General features: G+C 37.3%; 1 protein-coding gene across 1 annotated transcript in view; it reads left to right on the top strand.

Moving 5' to 3' along the window:
* Positions 1-20,507, top strand: part of clip1a (CAP-GLY domain containing linker protein 1a) — a 139,281-nt gene that overhangs the window by 58,078 nt on the left and 60,696 nt on the right. The window contains 9 exon segments of the mRNA XM_078421673.1: positions 340-537; positions 1,887-1,990; positions 4,907-4,967; positions 9,918-10,022; positions 15,165-16,106; positions 17,752-17,868; positions 18,404-18,461; positions 19,528-19,611; positions 20,202-20,375. Coding sequence (XP_078277799.1) covers positions 340-537; positions 1,887-1,990; positions 4,907-4,967; positions 9,918-10,022; positions 15,165-16,106; positions 17,752-17,868; positions 18,404-18,461; positions 19,528-19,611; positions 20,202-20,375 — 1,843 coding nt within the window.

Below are 20,507 nucleotides of genomic sequence, written 5' to 3'. Positions count from 1 at the left end.
CCAATTTCATTCAAAAATGCTGGGTTGCAAAATTATATTTGATTAGACATTGGCGAAGCAATCATTAATATACAGAAGAAGGGAAGAAAAACGTTATTTAAATGTATAAAGGTTATAGGCACATCAGTCTCCCTATTCCTTAACAGATCAGTAGGATTTTCCGAGCCAATCGTTGTTATATGACATTAAGTGACTACCACAGAGGTTTGCATTATCCTTTTATCATAGCTTTAATGCACAAGGAGAAAACAAGAAAAATTTCCAGTCAACAAGGAATCTGTAGTAATAGACAAGCATAACAATTATTCTAATAACTGCTGTGTTAAAAATTTCCCCCAGCTAACAGAAACGTCCTCGCGTTATGCAAGAAAAATTTCAGGCACCACTGCATTACAGGAGGCATTAAAGGAAAAGCAGCAGCACATTGAACAGCTTCTGGCTGAACGAGACTTGGAAAGAGGAGAGATTGCCAAGGCAACTAGCCACGTGGGAGAAATTGAACAGGAGCTCACATTACTTCGAACGGGTCACGAACAAGTAAGAGCTCAATGAGACTAATGGCTTAATTGGCTAGTCATTGTTTCCAAGGGTGCAATAGAAATTAGATGAGAGGATATATAATTCATGTGCGATGGCCAAGATAACAAACAAAGACAAGAATAGATTTAATGAGGCGCAATGTACTATTAGATTATATTTACCTATGCTTTTTTCATTGAAGGTTGTTTGTATTTTCACAGGGAGTGCCTGCTTCATATGGAGGGAAATGTTGGCTTTATGTGAACCGGCAGCTTTGGTGTCCAATTGATCTTTGTCCAAATTGATCTCTTTTTTTCCCACCCACCAACCAATCTTACTGGGCAATGTCATAGATGGAAGACATGGACTCAAGAAAGATGTAATTGGCAAAGAAGGGATGGGAAAAGCTAACTGTCTTCCCTCTGATGAAATGATTGAAACGCTGAAGTAACTTCGCCAACATACAGTTTCATCAGAGAAACAAGTGCAACACCTCATGCTTCCAAGCATTGAAACCAGCTAGATTATGTTGCAGGGTAACAGGTGATTGCAAACATGTCAGCATCACTGTACCCAGATAATTGCAGGCAATTGGTGAATCCACCATTCTGTGAATCAATCCAGTATGTAATCTCCATCAATCTTGCCCCTCATGACAACAGCAGCAGAAATATTGCTGCAGGAAAATTGACATCAAAGATAATCGTAATGGATTATTGTAATCGTTATGGGAAGGGGAGCCCTTCTCAGTTAATGGCTCATGAACAAACTAATTACTCTTAATCAACAGCGGCTACAAAATGACCACAGTCCTTGAAATGCCCTAACATCTACCATAATCTGTGCTTGTGATGAGATTTTTATCTTTTCCAACTGGGGGAGAAAAGTCTGGTTTCATGAAAGTGGCCTGGAGACCCTGTAGCTATCAAACATAATTGACATGTATTCTTTGACTAGAAATGCATCTTGTCACAAGGAGGAAGAAAATTGATCTGTGTACATCTGAAGGCTGAGGGACGACAAACGAACTGTGTGTGTGGAGTGAAGGAGATCTAACTGATAACTGAAATGTTTAGATTCTTCACTGCTGTCAAAAGCATTTGTAGCCTGAATATTCCAAGGGCCTCTTCCATTGAGAGCCAAGAAAGAAAGTAAGTTGGTCGATATTGTGGCAGTCAGTGCCTGCTTGAAGTATTTCAAAAGCTTCCTCAGTTGAGGCACTATCTTTGACATGAGTCCTGGAATTTATTCCACGTCGTTATATGCAGTTGAAAATCTATTTTCTTGTGGACTTATGGGCAATGTAAAAGCCACTTAAGCAACATTGTGAACTTTCTTATATGTTATTGTTCAATCTCTGAATGCAGAATGTATTGGAGATGGAGGCGAAAATGGACCAGTTACGAGCACTGGTGGAGGCTGCGGACAGAGAGAAAGTGGAGCTTTTGAACCAACTAGAGGAAGAAAAAAGGTACTGTTGAGATAATTTTTTAAATACATTATAAAAAAGATGAAAATTTGTAAGAAAAAACATAAAACATTTATTTGAGAAAAGCAAAGCTTTGTTTGAAGGTATCACAAAATGCTGGAGTAACTTAGCGGGTCAGGCAGCATCTCTGGAGAGTAGGAATGAGTGATGTTTCGGGTCGAGACAATTCTTCAGACTGATGTCAGGGGGGCGGGACAAAGAAAGGATATAGGTGGAGACAGGAAAGTGGGAGAACTGAAAAGGGGGAGGGGAACAGAGGGACAGAGGAGCTATCTAAAGTTAACTTCTCTACATCGACGAGACCAAACGCAGGCTCGGCGATCGTTTCGCTCAACATCTTCGCTCAGTCCTCCTTAACCAACCTGATCTCCCGGTGGCTGAGCACTTCAACTCCCCCTCCCACTCCCAGTCTGACCTTTCTGTCATGGGCCTCCTCCAGTGTCATAGTGAGGCCCACTGCAAATTGGAGGAACAGCACCTCATATTTCGCTTGGGCAGCTTACAGCCCAGCGATATGAACATTGACTTCTCTAACTTTAGATAGCTCCTCTGTCGCTCTCTTCCCCTCCCCCTTCCCAATTCTGTCTTCCTGTCTCCACCTATATCCTTTCTTTGTCCCACCCCCCTGACATCAGTCTGAAGAAGGGTCTCGACCCGAAACGTCTCCCATTCCTTCTCTCCAGAGATGCTGTCTGACCCGCTGAGTTACTCCAGCATTTTGTGATACCTTCGATTTGTACCAGTTATTTTCCTACACAAGCTTTGTTTGATATGAGTCAAGTCAGGCTGTTCATTGCCATAACCATAAGAACGGTGGCCTACAGGAGCAATGGAAAATCTTGCTTGCAGCAGCGTAACAGGCACACAGACTCGGATAAACACAAACAAATTATACATTAACTTAGACATAAATTACACAAGTAACAAAAGAAAGACTGTACAAAAAAACAAAACATTAGCGCAAAACACAATTAGAAAACAAAACCGTCCATGGTCGTGCAAGAGGGTGAACCACCGTTTTCAAGTAGGAATAGGCTAGTGCATGTAGGTTCAAGAATTTAATATTTGTATGAAAGTAAGTGTTGCTGAACCTGTTTGTGTGGAATTTCAGGCTTCTGTGCTTTCTGCCCAACGGTAGCAGTGAGAAGAGGGCATGACCCGGATGATAGGGATCCTTGAGAGATGCTGTCTTCTTGAGGTAGCGTCTTGCTTGGATGCTTTTGATGGAGAGGAGGGCCGTGTCCTGGATGGACCGGGGTGAATCCACCACTCTCTGTAGCCTCTTGTATTCCTTTGCACAGGAATTTCCAAAACAGGCCATGATGCAATCAGCAAAGTATGCTCTCTAAAAGAATCTGTAGAAATTTGTTGGTGTATTTGGTGACATGTTGAATCTCATTAAAGTTTAGTTTAGTTTAGAGATACAGTGTGGAAACAGGCCCTTCGGCCCACTGGGTCCATGCCGACGTGCGATCCCCGCACATTAACACTATCCTATACCCACTAGGAACAATTTTTATATTTACCAAGCCAATTAACTGACAAACCTGTTCATCTTTGGAGTAGGAGGAAACTGAAGATCTTGGAGAAAACCCATGCAGGTCACGGGGAAAACATACAAACTCCGTACAGACAGCACTCGTAGTCGGGATCGAACCCGGGTCTCCAGCGCTGCATTCGCTGTAAGGCAGCAACTCTACCACTGTGCCACCGTGACCGCCCTTACTAAGAGAGTAGAGGCGCTGGTACACCACGTTTGTGATTATATTTGTGTCAGGCCCGGGATGGGTCATCTGAGATGTTAATGCCCAGGAATATGAAGCCACACCATCAATGCACCAATGAAAACTGGCATCTGGTCTCCTGACATCCTCTTTCTTAAGTCAACCTTTGGTTACCTAGTCTCGCTGAGCGAAAGTTGTTGCCGCAGCACTACTTAACCAGCTGTATTTCTATCCTGGCCGTGAACCCATCAACCACCCTTGATTCGGCCATCCACAGTAGTGTCGTCGGCAAATTTGTAGATGGCATTGTAGTTGTGGTTAGTCACATAGTCATGGGCGTAAAGTGATCAGAACTAGAGGCAATGCATGCAGATTTGAAGTGCACCTGTGGTCAGTGAGTGGTCACCTGGGGTCAGTGAGAAGTTGTTGTTACTGATCCGCACTGATTGAAGTCTGACAATGAGAAAGTTAAGGTTGCAAAGAGAGGTACAGAGGCCCAGATCTTGGAGCTTTCCAATGTGTTTGGAGGGGAAGATAGTGTTGAACGCTGAGCTGTAGTCAATGAAGAGCAGCCTGATGTATGTGTAGGAAGGAATTGCAGATGTTGGTTTAAACCAAAGATAAACACAAAAAGCTGGAGTAACTCAGTCGGACAGACAGCATACATGGAGAAATGGAATAGGTGACGTTTCTGTTCGAGACCCTTCTTCAGTCTTCAGGTCTGAAAAAGGGCCTCGACCCGAAACGTCACCTGTTCCTTTTCTCTAGAGATGCTGTCTGACCCGCTGAGTTATTGCTTTTTGAGTCTTCAGCCTGATGTATGTGTTCCTGTTAGCCAGATATATCAGAGCAAAGTGGCGCCCCAGTGAGATAACACCTGTTGTGGTAATAGGCAAAAAGAACGGGATCCAGGCAATTTCTGAGGCAGGAGTTGATGCACACCACAACCAAGTTCTTGAAGTCAACTTGGCAACCAACTCAGAAGTCAAGTTATTCTTGGGTCTAGCCTTATAGTTTTACAGCAGTATATATTATTTGTATTATGCATATGAACTGGGAAAGGTTTGTAGCCTGAACACTTTTTCCTTGCCTTCATTTTCACCTAATATTATCAGATATTCTTTCTACCTGATAGATTTTCTTCCTCAGGAATTACTTCTGTTTTTACCAACAGAAAAGTGGAAGATCTTCAGTTCCGAGTAGAGGAAGAGTCTATTACCAAAGGTGATTTAGAGGTAATAACCCCTCACCCCCTCCCATCACCCCTGATTTTCAGAGATCATTGAACAAAAGACCATGACCATTCTGATAGGTATTTTGCATGTAACAAAACATGTTCGCTGCTAGCAATTATGAAACCAGGGAATAGCAACACTGAATTTTTTTTTTGAACGCCTGTTGGTATAAAAGGGATGAGAGGCTGTGAACAGTTCATGCTGGTGGGTGATAACTGTTGATCAATGGAGAATCAGGATTTAATATCTTAACATTTCAAATTGTAATTGGGTGATTTGGTTATTTGGCATGGCGCTTATGGCTGTGTGGTTGTAGTGGTGTCAAAAGATTATTGATTGATTAATAGTTACGACCTTACCCCCTCAACAAATAGTGCAATTTTAAGCGATTAACTTTGTTATATTCCATTGAGGATGAAGGTTTATTCTAAATGTGCTTAACAAGTTCTGTTACTGCTTCAAAATAATTTCTTCACATTTAACTTAAATATATTCAAATATTTGAGAATCTCATAAATAAGAGAACTATGATATAAATCTGGCAGTCTTTGGTCTATTGAATCAGAGGTTTTAAAGTAGTTACAGTATTTTCAGTGTTGCAGTTCTTTATTTTAGGGATATTCAATTTATGAAAAACAATCAATGGCAAACCTTTGAGGAATTAATATAGGGAGAGAGCAGATAAATTGAATAAAGGATGAAGAGGAACAACCTAATAGAAATTTATCATGTTATGAGGGGCATAGAGAGGGTAGATAGTCACAGTCTTTTTCCTGGGTTGGGGATTCTAAAACTAGATGGAATTGGTTTAAGGTCAGCAGGAAAAGGGGGGTATTTCTCGCATGTGGTATTTCTCCCCCCCCCCCCCCCCCCCTCCCCCTCCCAATAAATAAACTAACACTCTTTTTAACTTATCAGTTTACACGTATTTCCACCTAGGACTCTATCAATGTGATATTAGAATTTTAAGATCCATTTTGGATGTAAAACTCTTAAGGGACAACTTAAATATTAATTTTGATAAAACAGTAAGAGTCTGAAGGGTCTCGACCTGAAACGTCACCCATTCCTTCTCTCTAGAGATGATGTCTATCCCGCTGAGTTACTCCAGCATTTTGTGTCTACCTTTGAGTTAACAAGAACTCTATTCATGGGGGGAAAAAAAGCAATCTTCCGGAATGTAACATTTAAACATATTGGAAAAAAAAACTTTGTGTTGTGCTAAATAAAACATTTGAAGTTAGTTTTAATCAACAGTAGGCTCAAATCAAATAAATAGAATTGTTGTAAAATACCGAAATGGGCCAAATGAAGATTGAGGAAGTTTTAGACCAAATCCTGCCAGTTTTATCAGGAAACTTTGGATGTCTTCAAAAATAATGTTGATTTAAAGTTAGTCATTCTGATATGTGAATGCTTTTGTCCTTGAAACAAAAGCATGATTGTTGTAGCCTAAAAGATAATAGTCAAAGCTAAATTATGATATACCTGGTAACCTATGAAAAAGACCAATTATCGCATTTCTGATCTATATAGGATCTTAAACAAACCCAGAGGATTCAAATGCAAATGAATTCCGTATTTCAGCAACTGGTTCTTGCATTCCTGTCATTCAGAAACACGCACTTTACCTCCCCAATGTCTCATTAGTTTTATCCAACAAATACCTGAACTCGAAAAGTTATTGTTTTAATTCACAAACAGTACAAGGATAACTCATCATTGAAGAAGTATAATTGAGCTCCAGTAAGTCTTTTGAACAATGCAATTAGCGGATGCTCAGTCTGTATTTTGGTGCAGTTGCCTTCCTAAAATAGACAAATAAATGGTGCAAATAAATAAATAGATAAATAGACAAATAAATAGACTAATCAAATTACTAGTAGAGTTCAGATTTCTACATAATAATGGAAATCAAATTAGGTACCAGAATATGTTTCTGGATACGTATTCCTTTCAAGAATAAAATTATTCCAGGAAAGAGGAATATAATCAACAAAAAAAAGCTCTTTCATTGAAGTGTAGATTAAAGCAAAATGGATTGGATGGTATAAAAGTTTTTTAAAATAAATACTGATCGTTTAACCAGAGTGCCACTTTGTGGACATTATTATATGCCAGCATTGCAGGAACTTATACACAGCTATCTGAGTAAAATTAGATGAAAAGATTACGTAATATGGTGCAAGGCAGTTGAAGACATCCAACTTTGAAATAATTTCTAATTTGAGCAACCCAAAATACTTCTATAAAGCAAATACCAGAACTAACTGCAGTAACTGTTTTCTCAGCATTGATTTACTTATATGCATGCTGCTTTCACAGCTGCACAGAATGAAATGCAATATATTTGATAAATAAATCTGCTGTAAACCCCTATTAATTATAGACATGTAACTAGTTTTGCTACCTTTATTATTTGCCTGTACATGTTGCATTAATTTAAATAAATACAGCCTATCTGAGCATTAATAGTGAGGAAAAGCTACTGATTTAAAAAAAAAAAAAAGTGTTTGCATATGTGTTATGTGGGTTCAAACAAAAATTATACATTGACTGGATTTTCCCACTGCACTTTAAGTTTTATCCATCCCTTGGGTTTTGATTTGATTATTCGCAATGCAACTTTACAATAGCTCCATGCATTTTATAGGGCTCATGTGCCCATATCATAGGCTCATGGCACCTATGATATGTGATATAGTAGTCCATTTTTTTTTCTTGCCGAGTCTGCTACGCCATTCTCTTGCTACGCTTTAAAAGCTGGGCAGGTGTGTAGAAAAATAAACCATTCTGCAGTCTAATCAGAACTGCTGTATGCATAATGCATCAGTAGATATCCTAATGACTTCATGTATCAAACGCCAAAAGATCTGTTCAAAACACTGAATTTGCTCATCAGAAATGTATATTTATTTAATAATGACTGAGATATAATGTTATATTTTGAGGTAGTAAAGTAATTTGTCACATCCTCATCGATATTCAAGGTTCTGAGCAAATGCAAGACATTTTCTTTATTTGTATGCCATTTGAAATTGGTCAGAATCCAGATCAAATTGTTACAATTCATCTCAATTATATATTGTGTAGACTCTTGTGTTTTGATTTTTTTTGATTGATATAATTATATGGATTGAGGCCCTCATCATTTCAGAGTCTGATTTCCCTTGGATTTAGTTTAGAAATACAGCATGGAAACATGCATGGACCCACCGAGTCCATGCCAACAATCGATCAACCATTCGCAATAGTGCTATGTTATCCCACTTTTGCACCCTATACACTAGGCGTAATTTATAGAAGCCAATTAACCTATAAACCTGCGCGTTTTTGGAATGTGGGAGGAAATCGGAGCATCTTGAGAAAACACGCAGTCACAGGGAGGACGTACAAACTGTACAGACTACACCCGTAGTCATAATTGAACCCAGGTCTCTGGTGGCTCTACAGCTGCACCATTCTGCCATCCCTAAGAAGTGCCCCTTAAAACCCACCTGCAGCAGATGATGATATCTGACTGTAATATGCATTGTTCGATTGGTCAACAACAGTGCTTATTATGTTTCTTTTCTAGTATTCTGAATTCATGTTCAGATCTAGCATTATCAGGCATCATTGCATGATTCCTATGAAAAGCCATGACGAAAAACCTCATGTGAAAGGTTAAATGGTTGATTTAGTCTGAGTGACTTAAAGCCTATTGAATTAATTTGTGTCACTTTTGTACTGCCAACATGTTTAAGAGATCTAATTCTCTTGAAAAATAAATTTATTTCATTACTGTGCCAAATTAATCTGAGCCATCATTTTGAAAGTAGAAGATGTAAATTCAGGGGGTGGGAAGTGTCCAATATTTAATTTTATAATACACAAGATTGTATGGCAATCCAATGGATTAAGTTTTAATAACTCAGAAAAATTGCTAGCCTCAGAACTGATTAAAAGAGAAAAATCATGATTTTGGACTATTTGTAGCATTCTCACTTGCATTTCAGTGCTGTTCATTATAAGATTCAGATAGTTTAGTATTGGGATAATTTAGCTATCTTAATACTCAGTCTTATCCTCAATAAATATAATTTTGTTCCTTCATATGCAAAGTAGCCTTTATTCTTGTATTTTGCTGAAGTATCATTCTCTTATTAGAAAGGATGGCTGAGGTATCTGGTGTTCAAGCTGCTCAATGTTTGATCATTTTGGGGGGGGTTAAATGCATCTTTTGGGCAGTCCCCTTGTGTAAACCAGAGCAGTTTGTTTTAAATATATATATTTTTCAAATTTTCCTAAAAACTAAATTAAAACAAACTAATTTTTTTCTATCAACTTCAAGTTGTAAAAGTTTCATTTTTCTCAGTTATATGCATGGATGATCAAGTCCAAACCCAAGTGCATTTTTCTGAATGTGCAGTGAGAAATTCACTTTCGGTTGTAATGTAAGTGAGGTTGCAATCACATAATTTATAGCTATGAATCAGTGCAGGAAATGAGAAGGAAAATACTACTGTCAGGATTTTGTGTTTTGCACTTGATTTTTTACCGTTTTAGCCATAAATCCTGTTTCTGATTAGACCATTAAAGTTTCAAGATACAGAAGCAACAAGGGGTTTACAGTAGTAAACTAAAATTTAAGTATTAACTGTTCTGATTTGAACAATGCTTATATTAAACTGTACACTGACTGCATGAAACTTTAAATCTTTCTTTTTTAAACTGTACTTTTCATTGTTCCCTATTTACCCTTGCCAGTGCATACCTTTGATACCATTCTCTATTAAACATTTCTGTTTGCTTCTATACTATTTCTATGTCCAATTTACCCTTTGCATTCCTAACTGTTATAAAAGGCAGAAGGTGCTGGTGGATAAGCCTGCATGTGGCTCCCTCCTGTCGTGCTGGCATGTGATGGTGGCACTGGTGTGTTCTCTTCCTCTCCCTTTTTACTAACAGACGCAGACCAAACTGGAGCATGCCCGCATTAAGGAGCTTGAACAGAGCCTGCTCTTTGAAAAGACCAAAGCTGAAAAACTCCAGAGAGAGTTAGAAGACACTAGGGTAATGGATTTCACAGTTTCAATGAACTCCATTCAATTATCAGCATGTGCCCAACATGGATATTAGTTGCTAACATGGACTTTGTCGTAATATTGCTTAATTGCTGCAAAAAAGATTTACCACTTGGCTAAGGATAGCTTTGTTTTATTTTAAATAGCATTAATATATATTTTAGTCTAATATTTTACTGTGGAATTTTTGAAGGTTTATCCATATGCGTTATGTGATTTGTTTACTCCATGTCCTGCATTAATTGAGCACTAACTACTGATGGTGAGTAATCAACAAATGGGAGTTTTGTATGAGATGTTGCAGAGAACGTTCTTCAATATTTCCAACACTTTCTCGGAAGGAGCATCCACTCTGCAACTTCCTGAAGATCTAGTTAAGATTGTTAATAGATGCAACCCCAAATCCTACCACTGTGTGGTGCAACATGTCAGAGTACCACTGATCGGTGGAAACCTTTGTGGTTTGTTATATTGAGAATATAAATATGTTAAATGCTTATTTTAATTAAGTTTAACTTTAAATACAAAGGGAACTCTATGGGTAATTTTTTAATAAGCTCTTTTATTTGGAAGATTAATATTATCTCTGGAAAAATCAGGAGGGGATTTATGTCATTGAATTGCGATCTTGTTACAACAGTTAAGATTTCGTGTGAAGGGACCTACTACCTTGTCCATGCTCAAGTTGGACTGTCTGTGGATGGAACTTTATTTTGATGTCGCTTTTCTTCCCCACCTTATTTTGTCACCCAGTTTCACTGATCTCCCCTGGCCTTGCACAAACAATCGAAAACAAAAGGTTGATCCTCTGGTTTCCCACTATTCCATTCCTATCTGGTCATTTGTTCCAAACTGAACAAGATTGCTCAGAGATTCCATATCCTTCCCATTTCCAGGATCTTCACCAGAAAACTGTCCACTGTTTCTACAAAACTCCATCTGCTCCTGAGACACTCCATTAGTGCCAAGCTCCATTCTTCTTGTGGACTTCCTTTTTTCCAGCCTCCATAAACATCTCATGAAAACTCTTCCCCCCATATTTTAAGTTAGAAGCCCCAATTGCCCATCACATAATATATTTCGGACAAGTCTCAATTACCTATCGCCTCTGTGGTTGTTGATCTGTACTTTCTTCCCTTAAAGTTTTCCCATGAATATAAAATCCTCATCCTTAGCTACATGATCTTATTCTACTTCTTCTCTGCAGCCTCCCAACAGTTCAACAATGCTGTAGAAATTGCATACTCCATACTTTAGCTTCTCGTACATCGATTACTGCCTTTGCCTCATCGTTGGCGGCAATTACTCCGTGAATCTACTTCACTGCTCCTTAAATATTCTCTTAAATTTTATCTTTTTGACTAAAACTTTCAGTCCTCTTGGCAAATGTCTGGCTCAGAAATGGCTGCGCAATTTATACAGCAGTCAATAAACAAATTTATGTCTGGCATTGTCATTGCAACAAGACATTTTTTTTTTAAATCAGAAAATTAGTTAAAAACATTTGAATTCAAAATTCTGAGATTGGCACACAATTGATTTTGGGCAGAACTTCAATGTGTACAGTTATTCAATATACTAATATTACATGAGCATTTTGCAAAAGCAGCTTCATATATATGTCGCCATTACTTGACAATCAGTAAAAAATCAACTATGACATTTTTTTTGGAAGCACCATTAATTATTGAAAGTGATTAAAAACACAATTATGATTGTAAACATTAACACCTAACTTAACATTAACATTAACTTAATCAGAGCACCTTTGTTTTCATGGATCTTGTTCAAGGTAGATATTCCTGTTTATAACGATATAACAAATATTTTCATGCACAATGTGACTGATTCTGCCTCTTTCTTTAAATGAATGCAGATATGGTGTTTAAACCATGGTCTTCAAATTGAGATCTCTTTCAAAAGTTACAATATTTGATCCTTTCTGTTTGCAATATTGTTGAGTTGGTTAGTGTTTGATATTAATGTGATTATGATGTGCGCCAGGCTACAAAGAACTCATCAAATGACAGAAAAAGAATAAGTGTGGACAGGATGCCCAAATTATGAAATGATGGGAGAAATAAAGTAGATTCCAATGGATTATTGTAATTTAAAACTGAATTTTGGTGTGAAAGAGTAATAAATCTTGAAATGTATACAATTTTTCCCACCCATGTTAAATATAACAACTGCTGACTTTCAAACAAAGTATTAATATTGTTGATCAAAAGATTTTAGAAATTGAGTGAGTATTAGATTCGGAGTGAGTTTGATGATTAAATGATTGTGGTATCACTTACCATGCATTTAATGAGTTGAGAGGGAGGAAGAGTGGGTTTGAGGGAAAATAATATGAAGTTAGGAAAAATAGGGTTGGAGCATTTGAAAGCACAGGTCAATCATCGCAAACTGCAAGAAATCCTCAGGGCTGCATCTTGGACCCTGCCATCATATGCATTATCACTGACCGTCCTTCCATCATAAGACCAGAAGTAGAGATGTTTGTTGACCATTAGGATGCAGTTCCACGTTGCCAGGTGGGGATTTGCCACCTACTCCCGATGTTTACATGTAAGCCACCGCAGCCAGGTCTGCTTCTTTCCATTCAGAATGACCACATTTCAGCTTTCCAGCAGAAAAACTGCAAAAGGTATAGAGCAGCAACTTCCAAACTCGTAGGAACTTTCACAATTTTTGCATGTTTATTATTATTTAGCGAAGACTGGGTTTTATGAATTCAGGTTTTATTAGCTTAATATGTTTACAGAAAACCCTTGTCATATAATTTAGATAACAACCCCTTTGCATTTATTTATATGGATTTTGTTTGATTACTTTGTGTATTTTTAATGCGGCCCATAGTGTACAACAATTATATCCAGAGTTGATGGTCATGAAATTAGCATGAAATGAGTGTCATGACTGCAGCTCCTCTTTCCTGGGGATTATGATGCCTATCTTAATGTAATTCCATGACTGTTGCCAGTCCTCTTATACTTTTGCCCAGTTGCCATTATTCATGTGTGCCTGCAAAGTGAAGCCCAGAGACCTTATTGGGTATTGCATCCAACCCATTCGTATTGGCGAACCACATTTTCTGTCTGTTTTCACTGCAGAGTGACCAAAAGGTTAGATCTCAGTTTGACTTTTTGCCCCCTAATCAAGCTGCATGCTTTGAATTCATATACAGTGCCTTCCATAATATTTGGGACAAAGACCCATCATTTATTTATTTGCCTCTGTACTCCACAATTTGAGATTTGTAATAGAAAAAAAATCACATCTGGTTAAAGTGCACATAGTCAGCTTTTAATAAAGGCCATTTTTATACATTTTGGTTTCACCATATAGAAATTATAGCATTGTTTATACATAGTCCTCCATTTCAGGGCACCATAATGTTTGGGACACAACAATGTCATGTAAATGAGAGTCGTTTTGCTTAGTATTTTGTTGCATATCCTTTGCATGCAATGACTGCTTGAAATTTGCGATTCATGGACATCAACAGTTGCTGGGTGTCTTCTCTGGTGATGCTCTGCCAGGACTGTATTGCAGCCATTGCAGCTTATGCTTGTTTTGGGGGTTAGTTCCTTTCAGTTTTCTCTTCAGCATATAAAAGATCTGCTCAATTGGGTTCAGATCAGGTGATTGACTTGGCCACTTAAGAATTGACCATTTTTTAGCTTTGAAAAACTCCTTTGTTGCTTTAGCAGTATGTTTGGAATCATTGTCTTGCTGTAGAATGAACCGCCGGCTAATGAGTTTTGAGGCATTTGTTTGAACTTGAGCAGATAGGATGTGTCTATACACTTCAGAATTCATTATGCTACTATCATCAGCAGTTGTATCATCAATGAAGATGTGAGCCAGTACCTTCAGCAGCCATAGCACCCCCACCACTGTTTTTCACAGATGAGGTGGTATGCTTTGGATCTGGGACAGTTCCTTCTCTCCTCCATACTTTGCTCTTGCCATCACTCTGATAAAAGTTAATCTTCGTCTCATCTGTCCACAAGACCTTTTTCCAGAACTGTGGTTGCTCTTTTAAGTACTTCTTGGCAAACTGTAACCTGGCCATCCTATTTTTGCAGCTAACCAGTGGTTTGCATCTTGCAATGTAGCCTCTGTATTTCTGTTCTTGAAGTCTTCTGCGGACAGTGGTCATTGACAAATTCATACCTGACTCCTGGAGAGTGTTTCTGATCTGTCGGACAGGTGTTTGGAGATTTTTTATTATAGAGCGAATTCTTCTGTCATCAGCTGTGGAAATCTTCCTTGGCCTGCCAGTCCCTTTGCGATTAGTAAGCTCATCAGTGCCCCCTTTCTTCTTAATGATGTTCCAAACAGTTGATTTTGGTAACCCTAAGGTTTGGCTAATGTCTCTAACAGTTTTATTCTTGGTTCTCAGTCTCATACTGGCTTCTTTGACTTTCATTGGCACAACTTTGGTCCTCATGTTGATAAACAGCAATAAAAGTTTCCAAATGTGATGGAAAGACTGGAGGAGAGACTAGCTGCTGAGAACTCTCTTATACCTGCATGAATGAGGCAATTAAACACACCTGAGCAATTACAAGTACCTGTGAAGCCATGTGTCCCAAACATTATGGGGGGACTATGTATAAGCACAGCTGTAATTTCTACATGGTGAAACCAAAATGTATAGAAATGCCCTTTAATAAAATCTGACAATGTGCACTTTAACCACATGTGTTTTTTTTTTCTCTATTACGAATCTCAAATTGTGGGGTACAGAGGCAAATAAATAAATGATGGGTCTTTGTCCCAAATATTATGGGGGGCACTGTAGCTTCACTTTATTCCTTTCCCATACACCTACAGATTTATGATTTGTTTGCATTCATGTAAATAATGATTTATTTACATGAAATCTCTAAGATGTGCCTGTTAAAGCTAATTGAGTGTGCAACTGGCCAATTTGAGCATTTGATTTGATGGCAAGACTCTTGAAAATGAGCATATTGTAATAATTTGCTTAACAATAATAATTGGTAAAAGTTGTTTCTGAGTTTATAAAAGTCGAAGTATTAATTGTATAGAATTAGAGAATGTATGTCGGTGTATTTTACTTTAATTTGTGTTTCATGGTGGGGGTATTGCACTTCAGGTGGCCACTGTGTCTGAGAAGTCTCGGATTATGGAATTAGAAAGGGATCTAACGTCACGCACAAAAGAAGTCTCAGAGCTTCGACAAAGACTCGTGGGCGTAGAAATTTCTGGTAATGTGGAGAGTGCACCTTTGTTGGAAGACATTTCCTGTATGCGAGAGAAGCTTGCAACGATAAATGAAGAGCATCGATGTGAACTTAAAACATTGAAAGTAAAACTTGAAACCGCAGAGGAAGATCACCAAAAGGTAGTTCAACGGCTGCAAGCTGCCAGTGAAAAGGTATCCAAGGAGAATGTGACTCTCAAATCCAAACTAGATCAAGCCACTATTGAAAACTCAGAGGTTGTTAGTCTATGGAAAAGTAAGCTTGAATCTTCAATAGAATCCCATCAGCAAGGCATGGAAGAACTCAAGTTTTCTTTCAGTAAAGGAGCAGATTCCCAAACCACAGAGCTTCTAGATCTGAAGAGTAATTTTGAAAAGCTTAAAACAGACCATCAAATGGAACTTGAGAATATAAAAATACATCAAGATTTTGAAAAATCAAACTACCTAAAAATAACTGAAGGTTTAAAATCTCAGCTATTAGAAGTCACTACAGAAAAGGAGAAAGATATAGATACTCTGAAGTTGCAACTGGAATGTGCTACAAATCAACACCTGGTAGAAATGGAAGAGACTTTGACAAAACTACAGGAGAACAAAAAGAAGGCAACGGAATTGCAAGTTTTACAGGCTAAGAGCACCGAACAGGCACAAACTGTAGAGGAACTAACAGCTAAAATAGCAGCAGCAGAACAAAAGATGATGGGTTATGAATTGCTGCAAGATGTTGAAGCGCAAGGTAGAGAGGAATTCAAAAGGCTTGAAGAGAAGCTTGCAGTGGTTGAATCACAGTTGAAAATAACTGAAGCTTTAAAGCTTTCCGAAGGGAGCAAGGTTTGTACATGCTTTTCCATCTTTTATTTCAAAATGTTGTGAAAATCAGAATCTTGTATAAAATAACAGTCATATAAGTGCTTCGGAGGTAATTTTATTGATTAAATATTTTGCCATTTAAGTGAAGTTGGAAAGATGTTTCCTTAAACGCAACAGCTTTTGGCATATTATTTTCAAACAAACATTCAGGTAAAATGCAAAAGCTGAAACCTTTGTTCAGTTTGGTTTATTAAATTGTGTTCAAAAGCATTCTAACCATGATATTAAGGGCCTAGAGTGTTTAGCGTGAAAGTAATTTTTTCATTTGATATTTTACTTCAATTGGACGTAACATTGTAAAACATTAGTTTGCCCATAATAAAACTAAATTGGAGAATTTATGTGGAGGATATAGTGAAGACCAAATAGTCCTGAGTTTCTTTCAAGATCAAAATAATATGCTCATTCTCTACAGAATTTCTCATAAGGAACATTTACAGTTCACAATGAAACTGAGAGCCAGATGACATAGGTTCAGGTTTAGGGGAGAACAATTTCATTGGAATCTAAGGCGTAACTTTTTCATGCAAAGGGTGGTAGGTATATGGAACGAGCTGCCAGTGGAGGTAGTTGAGGCAAGGTTTCAGAAACATTTAGACAGGTTTATGGATAGGACAGGTTTCGAGGGATATGGGCCAAAGGCAGGCAGGTGGGACTAGTGTAGATTGGACGTTGACCAGTGTGGGGAAGTTGGGCCAATGGAGCTGTTTCCATGCTGTAAGACACCCTGACTCTGAGAGTTCTCATTAATTCCTTTCCTGTTTGCAATATATCTTGTTAAACATCTGTTGGTGACGTTGAATCTGTAGTCTTCTAAGGTTATGTTCTCTACTTTTAGTATTTATTTTGCTACTTTTATGGGTTCAAAATTTAACATCATTGATCACTTTTATATTAGCTACTTTTCCAATTTATTTTCATTAATATTTATCATCGATTGGAGAAGTGACATCCACTTACTACATCCACTTAAATATTTTTTTCATTAGAACATAAACAGGAATATTAGAAAATGTTCACATATTTATTTTTTACCTTCTGCCAGTCACTGACTCTCCATCCTCAAATTGTTTCATGCCACATATTTGCTTCTAATTTATTATCCAGAATTCCAAGTTGCATTTATTTTGTAAATTAAAGCTGCACTATACAAGATAAACATTATATTCGATCTCCAATAAGGAAACTAATCAATATCAGGCGTGAATGAATTCTGAGCAACAAGATTCAGGAAAATCTTTCTGATCACTGTTTCGTGATCATTGCCGATGTTGATCAACAACCAAAATTATTGATTTACGTAGAATCTAAGCAACATTCTGCTGTTGCCAATGTGCTAAGAAGGAGGAAATAATGATTTTTAAATTGTTATTTCTGAATCTTATGCATCAATAAACCTTCAGGAGAAGCATGTTCTGTTGATGCTTTTATACAGCATATGTATTTGTTTAGTCTCTCAAATAACTCGATTTATATAAAATGCTATTTTGGATATTGCAGCTTTAAATTTGTATCATTCTTGAGGTTTTTTTTTCTTGTTTTCTATTGTTTCAGCACATTTATTCCTTTACTTTTTTTTGCAACAAATTTGCAAACATGTTACTAGGTTAGTGATTTGGACAAACAGCTGGAGGAGCAGGATCTGTCAGTTGTTAAGCTGAAGCAAAATCTGACTTTAGTGAGCCAGGAAAAACAAAATTTCGAGCAACAACTTCAGACAATGGTAAGTGACTTGTTGCACGTTACGTTCTGTAACACAAAGTCTCATTGAGGCAGAGATGTGATACTCTCCTTAAGGTGGGTGCTGGCTCTGCTGCCATTCTTTCCAATTGCAGATTGGTGATAGCTGACAAGTTTTACCTGTTGCTTTCTGGTCAAGTAATAATCAACATTTTTAGTGTTATGATTTTGTGTGTTGTGACAGAGAATTATCATTGTCTACAAGATTTTCAAAAATATACTGGTTTTGGGCCTTAAGATGCTTGTTCTGTATGAAAAGTAGCTCACAATATGTCAATTTGGGATGTTGATTATTAGAGAGAGAGTCTTATCTAGAGGATGAAAACAAAAGTGGATGATGAGAAGAACGTTCTATCTATTTTCAACAAGAAGTTATTAAAACTAAAGATCATCACAACATAATTAGTTTAAACATTGCTGTATATAGTAACTTTTAGACCTTGGCACCCTGTATTATTTTTCCTCTGATCTTGATATTGATTATTGAAACTTTTCAAATGTATTTCATGCACTTGCAGAAAGAACAATTTGATGGGGCATCTGGTGCACAACACAAATTGCAAGAGACCTTACAAGGTAACTTAAGTTTTGTAATACTAATTGACTTCTCTGATAGAATATTCTGTGCAGCGCATGTATAGTAAAGCTAATGATGCCTGGAATTAATTGAAAGGAATATGGCACGGAGAAAAGCAGTGTGATAAAAGTAAGCATGGTACGCAGGAAAATTGTGATAATTCTAAATAGCAGCTAAATATGGAAGACATTGGAATACTATATAGGTTTATTGATGATCCCAGTGGGGGTAATGAAATGCACTGAGAATGGTTGAATTTTATTGGGTAAATGGAGGGACCTAAATATGCATTTGTATCGATAAAAAGTGAAGACAGCATGAGAAATAAAGTTACCGAAGTGAAAATAGATGTTTTGCAGATAGAAAGATAGATTGTTAGACAGTTTGACATTACAAATATCTTCAGCAGATATTGTCATTTTAAATCTCTTGTAGGAAATATCTAGAAAGATATTTTTTTAAACAAGAGGTCCATGTAAGATTCACCTGAATAATACTGTAGAAAACAACTGAAAGTTTTCAAAGCAAAATTGAAGCCTTTTAATAAGAAAAACTATTTATAAAAGAGTGAGTGTGAATGTGGAACTCTGGGCCCATTTCATGGTTGCAGTCTATTAATTCTTCTGCAAAGGATTTTGATTGGATTGTAAAGGCTAAATATTTTGAAGGTATGCTGAGTTATGTGGAAACAAACAATGACACAGATTTTGATGGGGTTGTGTGCTTTTTTTAATCCTTTATTGGGAAACGCTGATATTTAGTCAATGCCTACTGGAATATCTAGCCACGATGGTCAGGTTTATTTCTGATATTGCTTCATGAGACTTACAATGGGCTAGCATGCCACTGTCTCGTTCCATTGGCTCTCATAGTGAAATGGCTGGTTGAGTTCCAGAAACTAGACATTCTCATCCAGTAGCACTAACCACCATGGTCAATAGAATTCTGGTATGGTTAAATTGCAATGGTTCTATTTGAAGCTTAATCCCCAAACTTTAGGGCTAAACTAATATTTAAAATTGTTAACTTGTAATTTTATATGTTTTTAAATACTTTCTCAATTAGAAACACTTGCAAAGCTCCTTGTGAAAGAAGAGCAAACCACTTCACTTTCTTCTGAGGTAGTGGAGCTCAAATCTCAGTTTTCTGGTAAGTTATTTTCTGAAATGTAAAAATGTTTAATTTCGAATAAGTTTATTTTGTGCAATGGTTGAATTGTTGCTCTGGATTGTGTTTTCAATTGTGTATTAAATAGGCAGGTTTATCATTCATTTTTATTGAATGCTTTTTGAACATAGAATGGCATGGGGTATTATAACAGATATATAGAGAATGTGGTTAAAAGTATGGGTTTCTGGTTTTTGTGACAAATGGTATAAACTACAAGAAGGAGGAAATGATGTGAGCCTTTAAAGCGCTGTTTTGGTTACAGCTGGAATACTGTGTCTAATACTGGGAGCCACATGTCAGGTAAAACATGGAAGATTTTGAAGAAGGCACAGAAGAATCCACAATGATTTTAGGGATGAGAACTTTAATTGCGAAAATAATTTAGAAATGATTTGGGCTTGTTCCACTTGAATCAAATAAGTTTACAAAGAGATCCTGAAATAAATATTTTGTATCGTGAAGAGTGGGTAAAGAATGAATGTGACAAGCAAATGAACCATAAGTAGTTTAACTTTTAGTGTGATGGTTGCTGTTTACAGTTTTGTAGTGATGGCTTTTTCTTTCTTCAGCTCTGGAGAGAAGAACTAAAGTTGAGGAGGAAAGGGCTGAACAACTCTCTGAGGATAAAACCAAACTTGAGAACACCATCTCTGAGATGATGAAGTCTTCAGGGGACAATTCTGCCCAACTCACAAAGATGAATGAAGAGCTGAAACTCAAAGAAAGGTGCTTTGAGTGTAATGGTTTTCATGTTATGTGTTGAACAATAAGTCATTCTTGATTTTAAATGTCTATTAATGTTTGTTAAAATGTTTAGATGTTAAAGCATTACTATTCTGTGTTTTTAATGCCCTGAAAAGGGGAGAGTACAATTA

The sequence above is a fragment of the Rhinoraja longicauda genome, chromosome 25 (genome assembly GCF_053455715.1).
Source record: "Rhinoraja longicauda isolate Sanriku21f chromosome 25, sRhiLon1.1, whole genome shotgun sequence".
Classification (NCBI taxonomy): domain Eukaryota; kingdom Metazoa; phylum Chordata; class Chondrichthyes; order Rajiformes; family Arhynchobatidae; genus Rhinoraja; species Rhinoraja longicauda.
This window is presented reverse-complemented; position numbering and strand designations above follow the sequence as displayed.